At 34.4% G+C, this 17,209-nt stretch overlaps 2 protein-coding genes across 51 annotated transcripts in view; one reads left to right on the top strand and one right to left on the bottom strand.

Annotated features, from left to right (window-relative positions):
• Positions 1–17,209, top strand: part of LOC127509830 (uncharacterized) — a 502,366-nt gene that overhangs the window by 426,042 nt on the left and 59,115 nt on the right. For 29 of the 44 annotated variants that reach the window (XM_051888896.1, XM_051888897.1, XM_051888883.1 and 26 more), the window contains 4 exons: positions 1,387–1,686; positions 2,566–2,877; positions 10,732–11,040; positions 11,958–12,269. The exons of 1 other annotated variant lie outside the window; for it this stretch is intronic. In XM_051888896.1, the coding sequence (XP_051744856.1) occupies positions 1,387–1,686; positions 2,566–2,877; positions 10,732–11,040; positions 11,958–12,269 (1,233 nt within the window). The remainder of the gene's footprint in view (positions 1–1,386; positions 1,687–2,565; positions 2,878–10,731; positions 11,041–11,957; positions 12,270–17,209) is intronic. 14 more of the 44 variants (XM_051888900.1, XM_051888892.1, XM_051888872.1 and 11 more) reach the window with 7 other exon arrangements.
• The window catches only part of LOC127509908 (60 kDa lysophospholipase-like), a 390,873-nt gene that overhangs the window by 355,990 nt on the left and 17,674 nt on the right, over positions 1–17,209 (bottom strand). The window lies entirely within an intron of this gene.

Below are 17,209 nucleotides of genomic sequence, written 5' to 3'. Positions count from 1 at the left end.
TCATATGTGAATTAAGATGATAGTTGCAGTTGTTCAATAATAATTGTTCATTTATGATACAGCATGTTATTAGCTTGTACCTATCGTTGTTCAGTACGCTGTAAAACGCTGTAAAAAACAGAAAAGGTTCTGGTAATTTTCTGTCAGGACAAGATCTGTTACGTTGTAACCCTAAAACACAAAATACAATGTGTAAATTATAGTACAGGTAAAACACCTGTGAAAAATCGACATGGATAATTCCTTCATATTAACACAGTACATTGTGCCCTATTTTTAACTAACTACCTACCTATACACGCTTATAACTATAATTGTTCAAAATGTGTAGTTTTACTAGTTAATAAGAAAATAAGAAAATGTAATTGTTCAAAAATGTGTAACTGTTCAATAATTCAGTGTTGTATTTAAAAATAAAAATATCTGATCAAAAAGATGTTTATTATTTTTACAAATAAAATATATTTATATTATTATAAATATATTTATATTATTGTATTATATTTATATTATGAACAAATCTAAATTAACAGTTGATTTCAAATCATATTTTTATGTGTATTCTATACAATAATGCAGTTTTGCGTACTTGGGTAAAGTTGGTTTTATATTTGCACATTCGGACTTCCGCGTTTAAGAACGTTCTAATAATGTGCAATAAAGTTAATGTTTGCAAATTCTGAACAGCGACACGATATTTACAACCAACGATTGTAAACCTACAACATTTTTCACAATCGATCAAAATGGGCAAGTATTATTTTAATGGCATACTTACTTGCGAACATCCACTGAATGTCCAATGTAGTGTACAAAGTTATTGTAGCCTATGCGTAAGTCCGAATGTGCGAATATAAAACCAAATTTATCCAAGTGTTTTGCGTCATGGTTACGTGATGACATCTTCCCACAACGCATTTAGCAACTTTAGCAACAAATTCACCCGTCTTTAGCAACTTCTCTGAACATTAGTTGGCAACACTTGTTCGATTTCATTGTGTTGTGAACTTATATTTGTGTAGAATTCAGACTTTTTTCACACATTTTCCCTCTATTTGCTTCTTTTAGTTTAAAAGAGGATCTTTAAATAGTCAAGCTCAACTAAATCTGTACTCTGATGTTTGTTGTGTGGATTTCAGGCTGTTCTGATGGTCAAAACACACATTAGATTTGAGGTCGACTCATTTAATTCATTTATATCTTCATGTAGATTTCTATAATATGGTAGAATCAGAGAAAGCTGAGTTCATTACTGATATTCATTAACTGAGTGAATGAAACATTTGAGATGTTGATCAATTGATCAGTAATGCTTTGTTGTCTGATGTTGTTAGTTTTCTGTTTCTAATTTCTGATCTGTATTTCTCTGTTTCTGTGCTGCTGCAGGACAAGTGAAGACATCAGCGCTGAAGGGACGTTCTGTCACTCTGAAAATTTATTCTGAAATACAGAAGGATGATAAAATACAGTGGAAGTTTGAAGAGAAACTCATAGCTGAAATGACTGGAGAGAACCGTGGGAACCCTCAATGGTTTGATGATGAATTCAGAGACCAAATGACGCTGGACCCTCGGACTGGATCTCTCACCATTAATCAAACCACACCTGAACACTCTGGATTATATAAACTAGAGATCAAGACCAGTGATCATTCAACATTCAGACTCTTCAGGAATATCGTCTTTGGTGAGTAACACAAAGTCTTTCAGTGAAACAGCAGCAGTGTATATGACAGACCTTGTGTCAAAATATGATTATAAAAGTGTTCCAGTTGTGTTATATTAATGATGGAGAAACTCTGACCTGTTCATCATATCACTGCACTGCTGCCATAGCAGATATATACTGATGTAGAAATCAACACACTGTAATGTCAGGAACAAGACCTTCTAGTGGGATTAATGTACAGAGTTAAATCATTAAAATGTGTCTGTAACTATTTTATCAAAGCCTTAAAACTCAAAAAGGTCACGTGGTATTTTTTTTTCATGAAATCAACTGTAAATACAGGCAGTTGCAGATTAATTTCTGGTTTCTGGTGTTTTAGACAGATCTGGTTCCTCAATGAAGCAGCTTCAGACAGTCTTCTTTCATATGCTGTTGTCTGTTCTGAAACTGTTCTTCACACAGACTGTGTTGCTTCTGTCTGCAGGATTGTTTGATCAACTTTATCAGTCACAATCCTCCTCATTATTCCTGATCATTATTGAACTGCAGTACAGTCATTATCTGATCACAAATCAAACATTCAGAACCGTTTCTTCACACAAACTCAATTCAACACACTCATATTTCATGTCATTTGAGTGGATTTTTACTCTTAGAAACACAGACTGGAGTTCAACACAGTTTCATCAGTGAAACACACATGAGGTGTAGAGATTTATACTTACATTCAGATTTCTACAATGAGAAGTTGAGCTCTTTTCAGCTTAAAATACAGTAAATATGTTTGTGATCCAGTATGTCAGGTGTGATATGTCAGTGTTTCTTCTGTTTATTTCTGCTGCTGTTGGTTTTCTGGTTCTGATTTCTCTTCTGTATTTTTCTCTGTTTCTTTGACAGATGAAGAGAAGTCAGTGTCAGTGATGAAGGGGGTGGATGTGACTCTAAGTGTCAATACTGAAATACAGAGAGGAGATAAGATATTCTGGATGTTTGGAGATGACAACAGTCCTATAGATAAAAACACAGAAGAGAAGTGTGAAGAAGAGTCTGCGTACAGTGATTCTATATTTAAAGATAAAGTGGATCTGAATCGTCAGACTGGAGATCTCACCATCAAGACAACTGAAACTGACCACACTGGAGAATACAAACTAAAGATCATCAGAAATGGCAAATCCTCATTCAAGTTATTCAATGTTACTGTTTCTGGTGAGTGAAATATTTACTTTCATTGTCATTATGATTTTATTTTAGATAAACATTGTGTCGTTCTTAAAGGATAGTTCAGCCAAAAATGCCCTCATGTCGTCCCGAACGCACAAGACTTTTATTGAATTTGATCCAAATTTTAAGAAGTGATGTGATTGATTTGAATGTGGAAATTTGAAAGAAAAGTTAAGTCTTTCTTCACAAAAGATCTTCATTGTGTGAGAGATCTCTGATGCACATTAATGAGAGAATCTCAACACAGTGGTCAGCAGTGCAGATCCTCAGGTTGTGTCGTGAGAATGACCCTTTTATATGAACTCAGTGTTACTGGTATGACTTAGGGCTGTAACGATTCATCGATGAAATTCGATTACTCGATTTTTAAAAAAAAAAATCCTCAATTTCAATTTGCCCGTGTCGAGTAACTGGTAAAATACCGGAAGTGGCACTTTCCACGGACGAGAATCCATGAAACACATTATTAGACAGTTTTCTAAGGCTGTACGATATTAAGCCTGTGTAAAAATAATAAAGCTTAATACTATTGGCAATTTGCAAAGATTATTAATTAATGAAACAAATGTGCTGCAAGTTTAATATATTTGTGCTCTAGTTATTTTTATCCTCCTGAGACCCAGAAATTTTTTTTTTTTTTTTTATTTAGTTTTTTTTCACGTCATTATATTGTTTAGAGCATAAGAACCAAATTAAAATATAACATTTTTGAAAAATTATATTTTATTCATATGTTATGATATGTCCTCTGTAGTGGACACCTGGACTGAGTTGTTTAAAAAATAAAATGACATGTATAGGCAAAAACAATGGGATTTTTTTTAAATCACCAATCAATATTTAGCCTTCAGGATTGTTTTTAACCAAACTTTGTATCAAGATGATTCTCAACTATGTTGTGAAAGATATAATGGAATTAATTGATATACCATTTTATTTTATGCAATATGTGGGTAAAATTGTCATACATGGATTTTCCCATTCAATACAATGCATCTGTATCTAATTTGCATATTAATGTTTTCTTCATCAACATGTAATGAAAAAAGAAGTGTAATAATTGGCAACATTTTCATAATATCTAATAATCAATAGGATTATTGATATATATAATATCTTTCCCTATTCACTTGTTGTATCTCCTATTATATCTCCTGATAAACATGATTTAAGTCCTGGTGTCCTCTACAGAGGTCATGTATGAAATCAATGTCCTGTTTCGTAACAGAAAGTCATATTTTGATTTGAAACCCCATAACATTTTCCTGAGATATTGATTTATAACAAACAATTTGAAAATGAATCCGATTTAAATGATAATTACAAAATATTATCATTTGCATAAGAATGCTAATTTTCATTTTCAGTCATATTTAAAGACCAAGAAGTTGTTGTTGTCATGGCGAAACCAATAAAAATCTGGTATCTCTGCAAAGCCCTGAATGTGCTCTTTACAGGACATCCAGACTTAAAACTGTGACATGTATGATGTCAGAGAAAATCACTAAAATCTGATGTCCACTACAGAGGACAGAAATCTGTTCCCGGGTCCCAGGAGGATATACGTGTCTAGTGCGTCTCGTGCGGCTCCTTTCACAGTAAATGCAGCTTCACGTAAACTGTTATACATGAGTGGAGCGTCTCAAACTCCATCTCTGAATATGCTGTGAGCTTGGATTGCTTTTAACGTTTAATCAGATTTGTAAGGTAAGTCGTCAATAAACCTTAGCAACATTATACAGTATGTTTCTACTTGGTGAAATGTGCTAACTGTTCGTCACGATTTCAAAATAAAAGTTTAAGCCCTCGTTTAAGTCCACATGTTCTTGTTCAAGAAATTACAGTGGTTTAATTGAAGGTAAGGATTAATTTAACATTTAAAATAAATGTTGTAAGCCAATATTGAACAAGGATTAGATCGCGTTGTAAAATCGTCAGGCCACTGGCGCCCTCTGCAGGCGTTTGTTATAATACATAAAGAACATTAGTTGTACAATTCAATACATTATGTATTTTGACAGTTTTGTTCAGTAAAACCATACAATTATTTGTTTTTCATACTTTACTTGAATCAATTATTATTGTGTTATTGCTATTATATATTTTAAGCCATATGTGTAAGTGAATGTGTTTTGTTGTGTAAAAGCACCTTTATAATGATCGCATTAGTAGTTGAGCTATATGTGCGCGCCATGTTTGTTTACGCCGCGGTCAGGAGATCTGTCGGATTTACACTTGAATTATTTCACTTCTTTCGAGATACACGGATGGATGTAAGTGTCCGGTGAATTGGGAGAAGAACAGGGTAAACTTTATAGTTGCAGCTTGCCTTCCTCACATCATGAATCAATTATAATGGAAAGGATTATTATTGCAGCTTCCATAGACATCAGTGTATATTTTACAGACTCTAACTGTACTGTTACTAGTACTTATGTGTATTTAAATATCTGAAACCTAAAATAAACATCATGTGGTAGAAACACTGAATAGTTGTGATAAATGCCAAGCACTGAGTGCATTCGTCTCTGGCTCAGCGCCCGGAGGGGAGGGCGATTACTCCAGTAATCATTAGAATAATTGAACGATTACTCGATTACCAAATGAATCGTTAGCTACAGCCCTAGTATGACTTGTATGACTGACTTTCTTTCTATGGAGCACTAAAGTGTTTTTCCTTCCATGTCATGGTGTCCAATGTTGTTTGGACCCAAACATTTTTCAGAATATCATCTTTTGTTTCACAGAAGAAAGTCATACAGGTTTGGAATGACATTAATGAACTATCCATTTAAAGTCCCCGTGAACCGGAAGTTGCAAACGACTTTTCTCTAGTGTTGTGACGTATTCCCAAGTTAAGGTAATATTGAATAGAGGGCAGGGTTTTACTTTAGCGCTCCTCCTCTCCATCTCTTGCTCATATCAGACTAACGGTTGGAGTGGTTTAAGCGTTTTATACTTTTCAGATTTTGATTAAAGATTACCACAGCAAACAATTTTTTTCTGAGTATTAACTTGCACGGATTAATTGTTCACCACAAGATTAGTAATATGCACTAACAAAGGAAATAGGGTCAATTTTGATTTCATGCCGACTTTAAGCACATATCACATCATGGTGCTGTGAGACACACTAATCCATTACATCCAGTTCTAATCCATCCATTTAAGAGTTCAGGGGTCGTGTTCACAAAACATCGGAAGGAAAAAAGAAAGAAAAAAAATCATACAGGCTTGCGAACACAACCATGCACATGCAAACAATACACTTTTCACTCATACACGCACACACGTTAATTAATTTATTTTTTATTTTAGATTTTTTTTATTGTATTGACAGCTCAGCTGTATGTGGACACCTTTTGAGTAGAAATGCATATTGCATTTTTTTTTTGCAAATAAAATTCCCATAGTCCATAACTACTGTAGTTTTAACTTATTTTAATATAAATTCAGTTAAATCATCAAACATTTGTATGACTTGCCAGTGACTTGTTTGACCCAAGCTACGACTTGACTTGACTTGCTTGATTCTAACAAAAATTGACTTGGACTTGCTTGAGACTTGAAGGTTAAGACTTGAGACTTACTTGTGACTTGAACATGTGTGACTTACTCCCACCTTTGCTGATCAGTGAGCCGCTTTTAAGTGACCATGAAATAAAAATTCCCTCCATCTGTTTTCTGAATGCATGTTATTGATCTTATTGTGAGTAATTTATAGGTTATTTATTTCTTGACTTTGTAATTTTTAATCAAAATACCATAACCCGTCTTCCAGTGAAACTGCTGACTTCTCTCTGGTGATGAATGCAGGACTTCTCTGATCATTTAACTCACTCACATCCTGTTCCTGCAAGCTTTTATACACTTCACTTACTCGTCTAGTGTGAAACAGGCTAATGTTTGCTTGTTATCTGCCCTGTGATTGTGCAATGAAAGTTTTTCTGGCAGTTTTGGAATGAGCAGAGGAACATGTCAGATGCTACCATGGCTCATGGGGACGACTGCCAATTCCACTAAGTGGTTAAAAACATATAATTTGTATTCATGAAAATGACTTTTAACATTTAGAAACATGTTCATGTTCAAATTCCAAAGCTTGTATAGGTTCCTATTGGTAAGACTGACTTACTACAGGTGACGTTTTGCCAACACAAGCTAATTATAGACAATAGCAGCAACACTTGTGGTGTTAAAGGGTCAAGAATAAACATAAAATGGAGCTAAAAAAAATCAATACTTTATTTTGCCAACACGTTTTGGCACAGAGGCCTTAATCAGGGCTAAAATGTCACAGGTGTGTGTAGGTTCCTTTAAATACAGAGACAGAATTCAAACTTACAAAGAACCAATAAAAAACCTGCATATAATATCATCCACCAATCACAGCACTTTAAAAGTACATAATCACACATCAACCAATGATTTCCTTACATCAAACACTGCTGAGGAAAAGAAAATATATACCATGCACACCTTCATTGAAAACTTATAAAAATGTACAAAAAATACAAAAAAAATAGTATAAAATATTTTTGTGTATGTATGTAGATAACAACAATCATGTTCTTTTATAAACATATACAATATATACCCTTGTTTAAAAGGCCTTAAAGTATATATACACAATGCACATCTTTTTGAAGAACAATTTTATAAAAATTATTTTAAGACCAATTCTTCATTAATCCCAGTAGGGAACAGACTTTTTAAATAAAAAATCCAAAAAGCCTCCCTTCTTTTTCTAATTAAGTCAATGTGATCTCCTCTTAGTGGAATTTTTATATGTTCAATGCCAAAGAATAAAAAGGAAGACATGGATGATTACATCCTTTAAAATGTTTTGCTCCTGGTTTTATATCACCTCTTTTAATAGAGCTCCTGTGTTCTGTAATGCGGTCCCTCAGTGTCCCCTCACTGCAGAGCACTTGAGATCCAGGGGGCGGAGTCGGGCAGGTTAAGGGATACGTAAAGTGGGAGGAGTTGGATCTAGACCCCACCCCCTGGATCTTGTGTTCTGCAGTGAGGACCATCTCCCCTTAAGCGTCGAGATGTTTCTCCAACATGTACTTTTTTACAAGGACACTGAATTAAATATTTGACATTTTTGCTGTTACATGTAATAAAACTTTCAATATGTATATCATTTTTGTAAACAGGATGTTCAAAACATTTAATATTCCTGGTGTATTGGCAACTGATGCAATTACCACATTTAAAATTTCCAAGAGGGATTGTTCCTGTGAGGGTCTTGATTGTGGGTTTCTTTGGGGAACTAATTTATCCTTAATGGCTCTGGCTCTTTTGTGAGCAATAAGTGGAGGATCTTGAAATGTATCTTTTAGAGATGGATCGTCTTGTAAAATATGCCAATATTTTTCACCACCTTACCTATATTGAAAGTTTTAGGAGCATATATAGTGCAATATATAATACTGACCCTGAAGATGTCTTCTTGCATTTGTTAGAATTTAGACAATCTTCACGACTTCTAACTTGTACTCTTTCTTCATAAGAGAGCCACTTTTCATTATAACCTCTCTCTTTAAATTTTCATAACATTTGACATTTTTGTATTTTATATTCTTCACTATTTTCACAAATACGTTTTATTCTCGTAAGTTGACTTATTGGTAAACTTCTTTTTAAAGAGATAGGATGAAAACTTTGACCGTGTAACAATGTGTTCCTATCTGTTGGTTTCGTATATAAGAATGAAGTGAGGTTTTTACCATATTTAAACAAGTATATCCAAGAAACTTATTTTTTTCCATATTAAAAGTTAAAGAAAATTTTAAACCACCAAGATTCATATTCAGAAATTGTAAAAATTCATGAAGAATGGTAACTTGTCCTTTCCAGAGCAGAAACATATCATCAATATATCTTTTCCAGGAAACAATGTATGGTAAGAAATGGTTGTTCTTTTCATATTAAACACTTTCTTCAAGTAAACCTACAAAAAGGCAAGCAAAACTGGGCGTCTTCCTTTTTATTCTTTGGCATTGAACATATAAAAATTCCACTAAGAGGAGATCACATTGACTTAATGAGAAAAAGAAGGGAGGCTTTTTGGATTTTTTATTTAAAAAGTCTGTTCCCTACTGGGATTAATGAAGAATTGGTCTTAAAAGAATTTTTATAGAAATGTTCTTCAAAAAGGTGTGCATTGTGTATATATATTTTAAGGCCTTTTAAACAAGGGTATATATTGTATATGTTTATAAAAGAACATGATTGTTGTTATCTACATACATACACAAAAATATTTTATACTATTTTTTTTGTATTTTTTGTACATTTTTATAAAAGTTTTCAATGAAGGTGTGCATGGTATATATTTTCTTTTCCTCAGCAGTGTTTGATGTAAGGAAATCATTGGTTGATGTGTGATTATGTACTTTTAAAGTGTTGTGATTGGTGGATGATATTATATGCAGTTTTTTCATTGGTTCTTTGTAAGTTTGAATTCTGTCTCTGTATTTAAAGGAACCTATACACACCTGTGACATTTTAGCCCTGATTAAGGCCTCTGTGCTGAAACGTGTTGGCAAAATAAAGTATTGATTTTTTTTTTAGCTCCATTTTATGTTTATTCTTGACCCTTTAACACAAGTGTTGCAGGTATCGCCTATATTTAGTTTTGTCTATATTCCATGCACCCTGTTAGATGTGTGAAGGTGCACCAGATTAATCATATTACATGTTGCCAACACACACAGGGAGGTACAGTTTCACCTTTAGTAAGTTAGTCTTACCAATAGACCTTTATCACAGCAGAACTGATTACCAGAAACATTGTTGCCAACTTAGCAATTTTGTTGCTAAATTTAGCAACTTTTCAGACTAGCAAAGCACCTAAAAGCACCTAGCAACAAATTTAGCTATTTTTACAATTTATTTGGCAACTTTTAACAACTTTTGAAAAGTGACTTAAACAATCTAAAGTACAAAAAGAGGAAACCACTGAACAGCAGCCAGTCAAGCAGCACATCAGCCTGGAGAGAGCTGAAGAAAGATGACAGTACACACTTCATATGTGAATTACGATGATAGTTGCAGTTGTTCAATAATAATTGTTCATTTATGATACAGCATGTTATTAGCTTGTGCCTATCATTGTTGTTCAGTTAGGTACACTCAAAGGTCAAGGTCAAAAAGATGTTGTTTATATTACTTTTTCAAATAAAATAGGTTTATATTATTATAAATATATTTATATTATGAACAAATCTACATTAACAGTTGATTTCAAATCATATTTTTATGTGTATTCTACGCAATAATGCAGTTTTGCGTCATGGTTACGTGATGACGTCATCTCACAACGTCATTTAGCAACTTTCAGCAACAAATCCACCCGTCTTTAGCAACTTCCCTGAACATTAGTTGGCAACACGGGTTCGATTTCATTGTGTTGTGAACTTATGTTTGCTTTTTTAATTTCGTTGTGTTGTGCACTACTGGGCCACTGTATAATTCAGACTTTTTTTCACACATTTTCCCTCTATTTGCTGCTTTTAGTTTAAAAGAGGATCTTTAAATAGTCAAGCTCAACTAAATCTGTAGTCTGATGTTTGTTGTGTGGATTTCAGGCTGTTCTGATGGTCAAAACACACATTAGATTTGAGGTCGACTCATTTAATTCATTTATATCTTCATGTAGATTTCTATAATATGGTAGAATCAGAGAAAGCTGAGTTCATTACTGATATTCATAAACTGAGTAAATGAAACATTTGAGATGTTGATCAATTGATCAGTAATGCTTTGTTGTCTGATGTTCTTAGTTTTCTGTTTCTGATTTCTGATCTCTATTTCTCTGTTTCTGTGCAGCTGCAGATCAAGTGAAGACATCAGCGCTGAAGGGATGTCCTGTCATTCTGTACTATGATACTGATATACAGAAGGATGATAAAATACAGTGGAAGTTTGAAGAGAAACTCATAGCTGAAATGACTGGAGAGAACCGTTGGAAACCTCAATGGTTTGCTGATGATGAATTCAGAGACCAAATGACGCTGGACCCTCGGACTGGATCTCTCATCATTCAACAAACCAGACCTGAACACTCTGGATTATATAAACTAGAGATCAAGACCAGTGATCATTCAACATTCAGACTCTTCAGGAATATCGTCTTTGGTGAGTAACACAAAGTCTTTCAGTGAAACAGCAGCAGTGTATATGACAGACCTTGTGTCAAAATATGATTATAAAAGTGTTCCAGTTGTGTTATATTAATGATGGAGAAACTCTGACCTGTTCATCATATCACTGCACTGCTGCCATAGCAGATATATACTGATGTAGAAATCAACACACTGTAATGTCAGGAACAAGACCTTCTAGTGGGATTAATGTACAGAGTTAAATCATTAAAATGTGTCTCTAACTATTTTATCAAAGCCTTAAAGCTCAAAAAGGTCAACTGAAGTCAACTGTAAATACAGGCAGTTGCAGATTAATTAATTTTAATTGAATAATAATTAATTTATTTGCTTATTGTTGTCTTGTTTTGTCAGTCCTGGTTTCTGGTGTTTCAGACAGATCTGGTTCCTCAATGAAGCAGCTTCAGACAGTCTTCTTTCATATGCTGTTGTCTGTTCTGAAACTGTTCTTCACACAGACTGTGTTGCTTCTGTCTGCAGGATTGTTTGATCAACTTTATCAGTCACAATCCTCCTCATTATTCCTGATCATTATTGAACTGCAGTACAGTCATTATCTGATCACAAATCAAACATTCAGAACCGTTTCTTCACACAAACTCAATTCAACACACTCATATTTCATGTCATTTGAGTGGATTTTTACTCTTAGAAACACAGACTGGAGTTCAACACAGTTTCATCAGTGAAACACACATGAGGTGTAGAGATTTATACTTACATTCAGATTTCTACAATGAGAAGTTGAGCTCTTTTCAACTTAAAATAGAGTAATTGATATGTTTGTGATCCAGTATGTCAGGTGTGATATGTCAGTGTTTCTTCTGTTTATTTCTGCTGCTGTTGGTTTTCTGGTTCTGATTTCTGTATTTTTCTTTGTTTCTTTGACAGATGAACAGAAGTCAGTGTCAGTGATGAAGGGGGCGGATGTGACTCTACGTGCCAATACTAAAATACAGACAGGAGATAAGATATTCTGGATGTTTGGAGATGACAACAGTCCTATAGATAAAAACACAGAAGAGAAGTATGAAGAAGAGTCTGAGTACAGTGATGTTAGATTTAAAGACAATGTGGATCTGAATCGTCAGACTGGAGATCTCACCATCAAGAAAATCGAAACTGACCACACTGGAGAATACAAACTAAAGATCATCAGTAATGGCAAATCCTCATTCAAGATATTCAGTGTTACTGTTTCTGGTGAGTGAAATATTTACTTTCATTGTAATTATAATTTTATTTTAGATCAGTATTGTGTCGTTCTTAAAGGATAGTTCAGCCAAAAATGCCCTCATGTCGCCCCAAACCCACAAGACTTTTATTGAATTTGATCCAAATTTTAATGGAAAATTTGGAAAGGCGGGACTTAGCTCACCTGTCAATCATCACCATGACGCAGCCGAATGAAGCGAGAGACAAACTTGCCTGGGACCGGGAAATAACCTCAATTTGTGTGTTATTGTGTGCGTCTGTGATTGATTGTGAGTACCCGTTCTAATCATAAGATAATCTTTGTTAATCGTAGTATGTGATTACAGGTCAATTTGGTATTTCTCCGCAGTTATTGAGTTAATCAGAATGAACAGTGTTAAAGCAAACTGGCGCGTTCACAATTATAATATCGCAGTTTGTGATATCTTCACCCTGTTCCGTATATGTTTATTCATGTCACAGTGCTACTATGCTGAGAGTTATTCATGTCAGGTTTATATGGGAGTACTGTATGGTGCGGTGTGTGATATTTATTGCCAGTATAAGGACACTTTCGGTTTCAATGTGCCGGTTATGTTTACATGAACGATGACAGCGCCATATTGCATAGTATTTTTCCACAGAAAGTTTTTACTCTATACTGTAGCTATGTATACTATAACATTTTATAGTGTAATTTAATGTGTAATGTGATTTAATTTATATAACAGTCATGTTATGTTGATTATTTCTTTATTTATGTTTCATTGTAGTACCACACCTACCCACAAATTCTCGACCTCCCACTCATGTACCTCTCCATACACATCTTCAGTGTTCAGTAAACCCCTTTGAGTTAATCTGAGTGCCTTGATCCATTCCTGTGTTCTGATCGACACACCAAGAGCAAAGCTAGAGACATCAGAACCACCTTAGAATACAATCCTAGTTCAACTCCTTAACATTTAAGAAGTGATGTGACTGATTTGAATGTGGAAATCTGAAACAAAAGTCTTTCTTCACAGAAGATCTTCATTGTGTGAGAGCTCTCTGATGCACATTAATGAGAGAATCTCAACACAGTGGTCAGCAGTGCAGATCCTCAGGGTGTGTCGTGAGAATGACCCTTTTATATGAACTCAGTGTTACTGGTGTGACTTAGGGCTGTAACGATTCATCGATGAAATTCAATTACTCGATTTTTTAAAAAAAAAAAATCCTCGATTTCAATTTGCGCGTGTCGAGTAACTGGTAAAATACCGGAAGTGGAGAATCCATGAAACACATTATTAGACAGTTTTCTAAGGCTGCACGATATTAAACCCGTGTAAAAATAATAAAGCATAATGTTATTGTGACTTTACAAAGGTTGTGAATTAATTAAACAAATGTGTGTGCTGCAGGTTTAATATATATGCGCTGTAATTATTTATACACGTGTCTAGTGCGTCTTGTGCGGCTCCTTTCACAGTAAATGCAGCTTCACGTGAACTGTTATACATGAGTGGAGCGTCTCAAACTCCATCTCTGAATATGCTGTGAGCTTGGATTGCTTTTAACGTTTAATCAGATTTGTAAGGTAAGTCGTCAATAAACCTTAGCAACATTATACAGTATGTTTCTACTTGGTGAAATGTGTAACTGCTCGTCGCGATTTCAAAATAAAAGTTTAAGCCCTCGTTTAAGTCCACATGTTCTTGTTCAAGAAATTACAGTGGTTGTAGCATTTCTGTCGTAAAGAAATGGCCAAATATTAAGGATTAATTGGACAGTTGAAATAAATGTTGTAAGCAAATATTAAACAAGGATTAGATCGCGTTGTAAAGTGTAAAAACAATCGTCAGGCCACTGGCGGCACTGCAGGCGTTTGTTATAATCAGGGCTGGAAATGGCTGAGATTCACTGGGGGGACTCTATATCGAAAGCATATAATTATATAATATGCTAACATTAAACAGGCCTATTTCATGTTACCTCCAAACAATATTTTCTTAATTATCAAGCAGACACATGAAAGGTCAATGAACAACATTTATCAACTGTATGTGGCACAAACATGTTCATTCAACAGAATCTCTACTTGGAGAAAATTACCTGTTTGATTTTGGCCAAATTAAAGATACATTGTCTAGGAATTTGCATATGGTGCATACTGAATTGAACAGGTCACAAACATTTTAAATACATTTGTCCTCAGGTTAAAGAAAACTGAATGTTTTGGATGGCTACCTCTCAGTTTAGTTTACTTTGAAAATCAACCATTAAACACATTTAAAGGGGAATCCAGTTTTAATGCAAAAGGAAGCTGATGTGCATTCTGAAAAGCAAAATAATTTGGATAATAATGTATCTAGAAAATATAATATTCACTCATCCCTTTTCTTAAACAATGGTTAAAGAGGTTGAAATGTGCTGATTATCATTTTATAAAAACTTTTTGTTTTGTTACCATAGACATGGAGTTTTTTAAAACATTGCCTTATATTCCTTATATTCCCTGAAATAATTAATACCCCCCCCCCCCCCATGCTGTTTTTACTCAATAAATTGAGAATCATTTTTTTTTTAAATAGTGTTCACAATTCTCCCATGATTCTGAATAGACAACTACAAAAATAACATGTAATTTACTAGAGATTCTGACAAAATGTTATTTGCTGCAGTCTATTTACAAAAACCATTAATTATTTTGAATGAATTTTTTTTTTTTTTAAATCGGTTTGAATAAATGATTCAATGACTCAATTATAAAGATGTCACTTGTTTCATAGATGAATCAACGTTTTTGAACACTTCTTTGCAATGAATGATTCAATGACAAATACATTTTTAACAATCATTTGTTGCCACCTACTGGTGTAACGATGTAATTGACAATCTTTATTTGAAGTATCAAGTTACTTTCAAAGGTAATTTACTCTATTTTGTTCACTTCCTTTTGGGATGGGGGACTCGTTGTCTCCCTCGGTTGCTCCCTCCTCCCTCGTGAGGTTTATTTATTTGTTTGTTGCTTTATTTTTGCAAAATGTCCCAAACATGCAAAGTTGGTTGAGAACATAACGGCAGTAAAGTAACAGCCTATAGTTAACAATTACTTGTTTACAAAGTGCCATGGGAAGTCAAACTATCTATTTAAAATGCTCTTATACTGAACATGTTTATTCTTGAAATACAGCCAGGTTTTTCCTAATGGGCATATCTGTCATATTAGCAGAACACACTTTACACATGAGGAAAACTAATGTTTAATCAATAATTCTAGAAGATCCATGAATCTCACTTGTACTTGGCCTTATGAAAAAGTAGTTCTTGTAATTGTTTAACCATAGCATTTGTTATAATAAGGATATAATTACAGCTAGACCACTGATGACTCCTCATTGCCTGCTTAGGGCAATGTTAACTTTTTTTTCTCTTTTTTTAAATCTATTCCCTTAATAGACTATATATTATAAATTCTTCAACAAGTTAGTTCAAATGTACCACAGTAAATACAACAGAACGTGATAAATTCTAGTAAAGGTGGTCATGAGAAGTTTAAAAAGCTTGCAGGAACATCATCATGTTTTCCCCTCTTTTCATCAGTCTTTTTAGTGGCTGTCTCTAGATCATGTTTGACTTTCTCCATAGAGTTTTACTACATTCTCAATAGAATTCAAATGGGTTTCACATTTTATCATAGGAAAGGCTTGCGCAAATCTTATCTCACTTTTGGAGCGTGCTGGTGAACGCGCCTGCGTCACTCATGCTTATAAAAGCTCCGAACGCATGATTTATACAATTAATTGCCTGATTCTATGTTTCGGTGTGGAGGTTAGAGTACCGGCAACATGTGAGAAGTGGCGGTACGCAAGGCAGAGCAAGGGTAGGCTACAGATTAAGATAAAGACGTGCCGGGGAAGTTGTAAACGACTTTTCTCCAGTGTTGTGACGTATTCCCAAGTTAAGGGAATATTGAATAGAGGGCAGAGTTTTACTTTAGCGCTCCTCCTCTCCATCTGTCGCTCATATCAGACTAACGGTTGGAGTGGTTTAAGTGTTTCATACTTTTAAGATTTTGATTAAAGATTACCACAACAAACAATTTTTTTCTGAGTATTAACTTGCACGGATTAATTGTTCACCACAAGACTAGTAATATGCACTAACAAAGGAAATAGGGTCAGTTTTGATTTCATGCCGATTTTAAGCACATATCACATCATGGTGCTGTGAGACACACTAATCCATTACATCCAGTTCTAATCCATCCATTTAAGAGTTCAGGGGTCGTGTTCACAAAACATCTTAAGGCTAAAAGTAGCTCCTAAATCTGTGAAAAAGTTAGGAGTAGTGATGAGGACTCCTGAGTCACTAAGACCAAATCACAAACAATCCTAAAATGGCTGTTGTCGGATGTTCTCCTCAGCAATCCGCCCAAAGACACTGAACACCATTGAGTCAATAGTGATAAAGCCTCGAGTGCTGAGCCTTTTCTTCATAAATGTGATAAATATTATGATTTATAGGTTTTAATCTACGATGATATGACATAAAGATTCATTCATGTACAGATAAAATGTATTGAATGATGGAGAATGAAACATTGCGGTCAAGTACACGTCAGCTGTGTGTGTGTGTGTATATATATATATATATATATATATATATATATATATATATATTCCTCCTCTCGAGCCCATTAGATAGACCGTTTTAACGTGCTCCTCCTGAACTTTGTTTGTAAAACATCAATTGTCACTTGAATTCTTCAATCTCTAGATGCAGACATGTGAGAGGCGGACAATAGCTGAACACATACTAGTTTATTCAGTGACACTTGGCCTACATTTTAAAATCTTTATTTGAATATGGAAACATGATACCTCGTTCTACAATATTTCTCTGATTAAATCACTGACAGAGACTCCTCCCTTATCAGCCAATCATAGTTAGTAAGTGTGATGACA

The sequence above is a fragment of the Ctenopharyngodon idella genome, chromosome 3, assembly GCF_019924925.1.
Source record: "Ctenopharyngodon idella isolate HZGC_01 chromosome 3, HZGC01, whole genome shotgun sequence".
NCBI classification, from domain to species: Eukaryota; Metazoa; Chordata; class Actinopteri; order Cypriniformes; family Xenocyprididae; genus Ctenopharyngodon; species Ctenopharyngodon idella.
The sequence above is the reverse complement of the archived record's forward strand: the minus strand, read 5'-3'. Positions and strand labels throughout refer to the sequence as shown.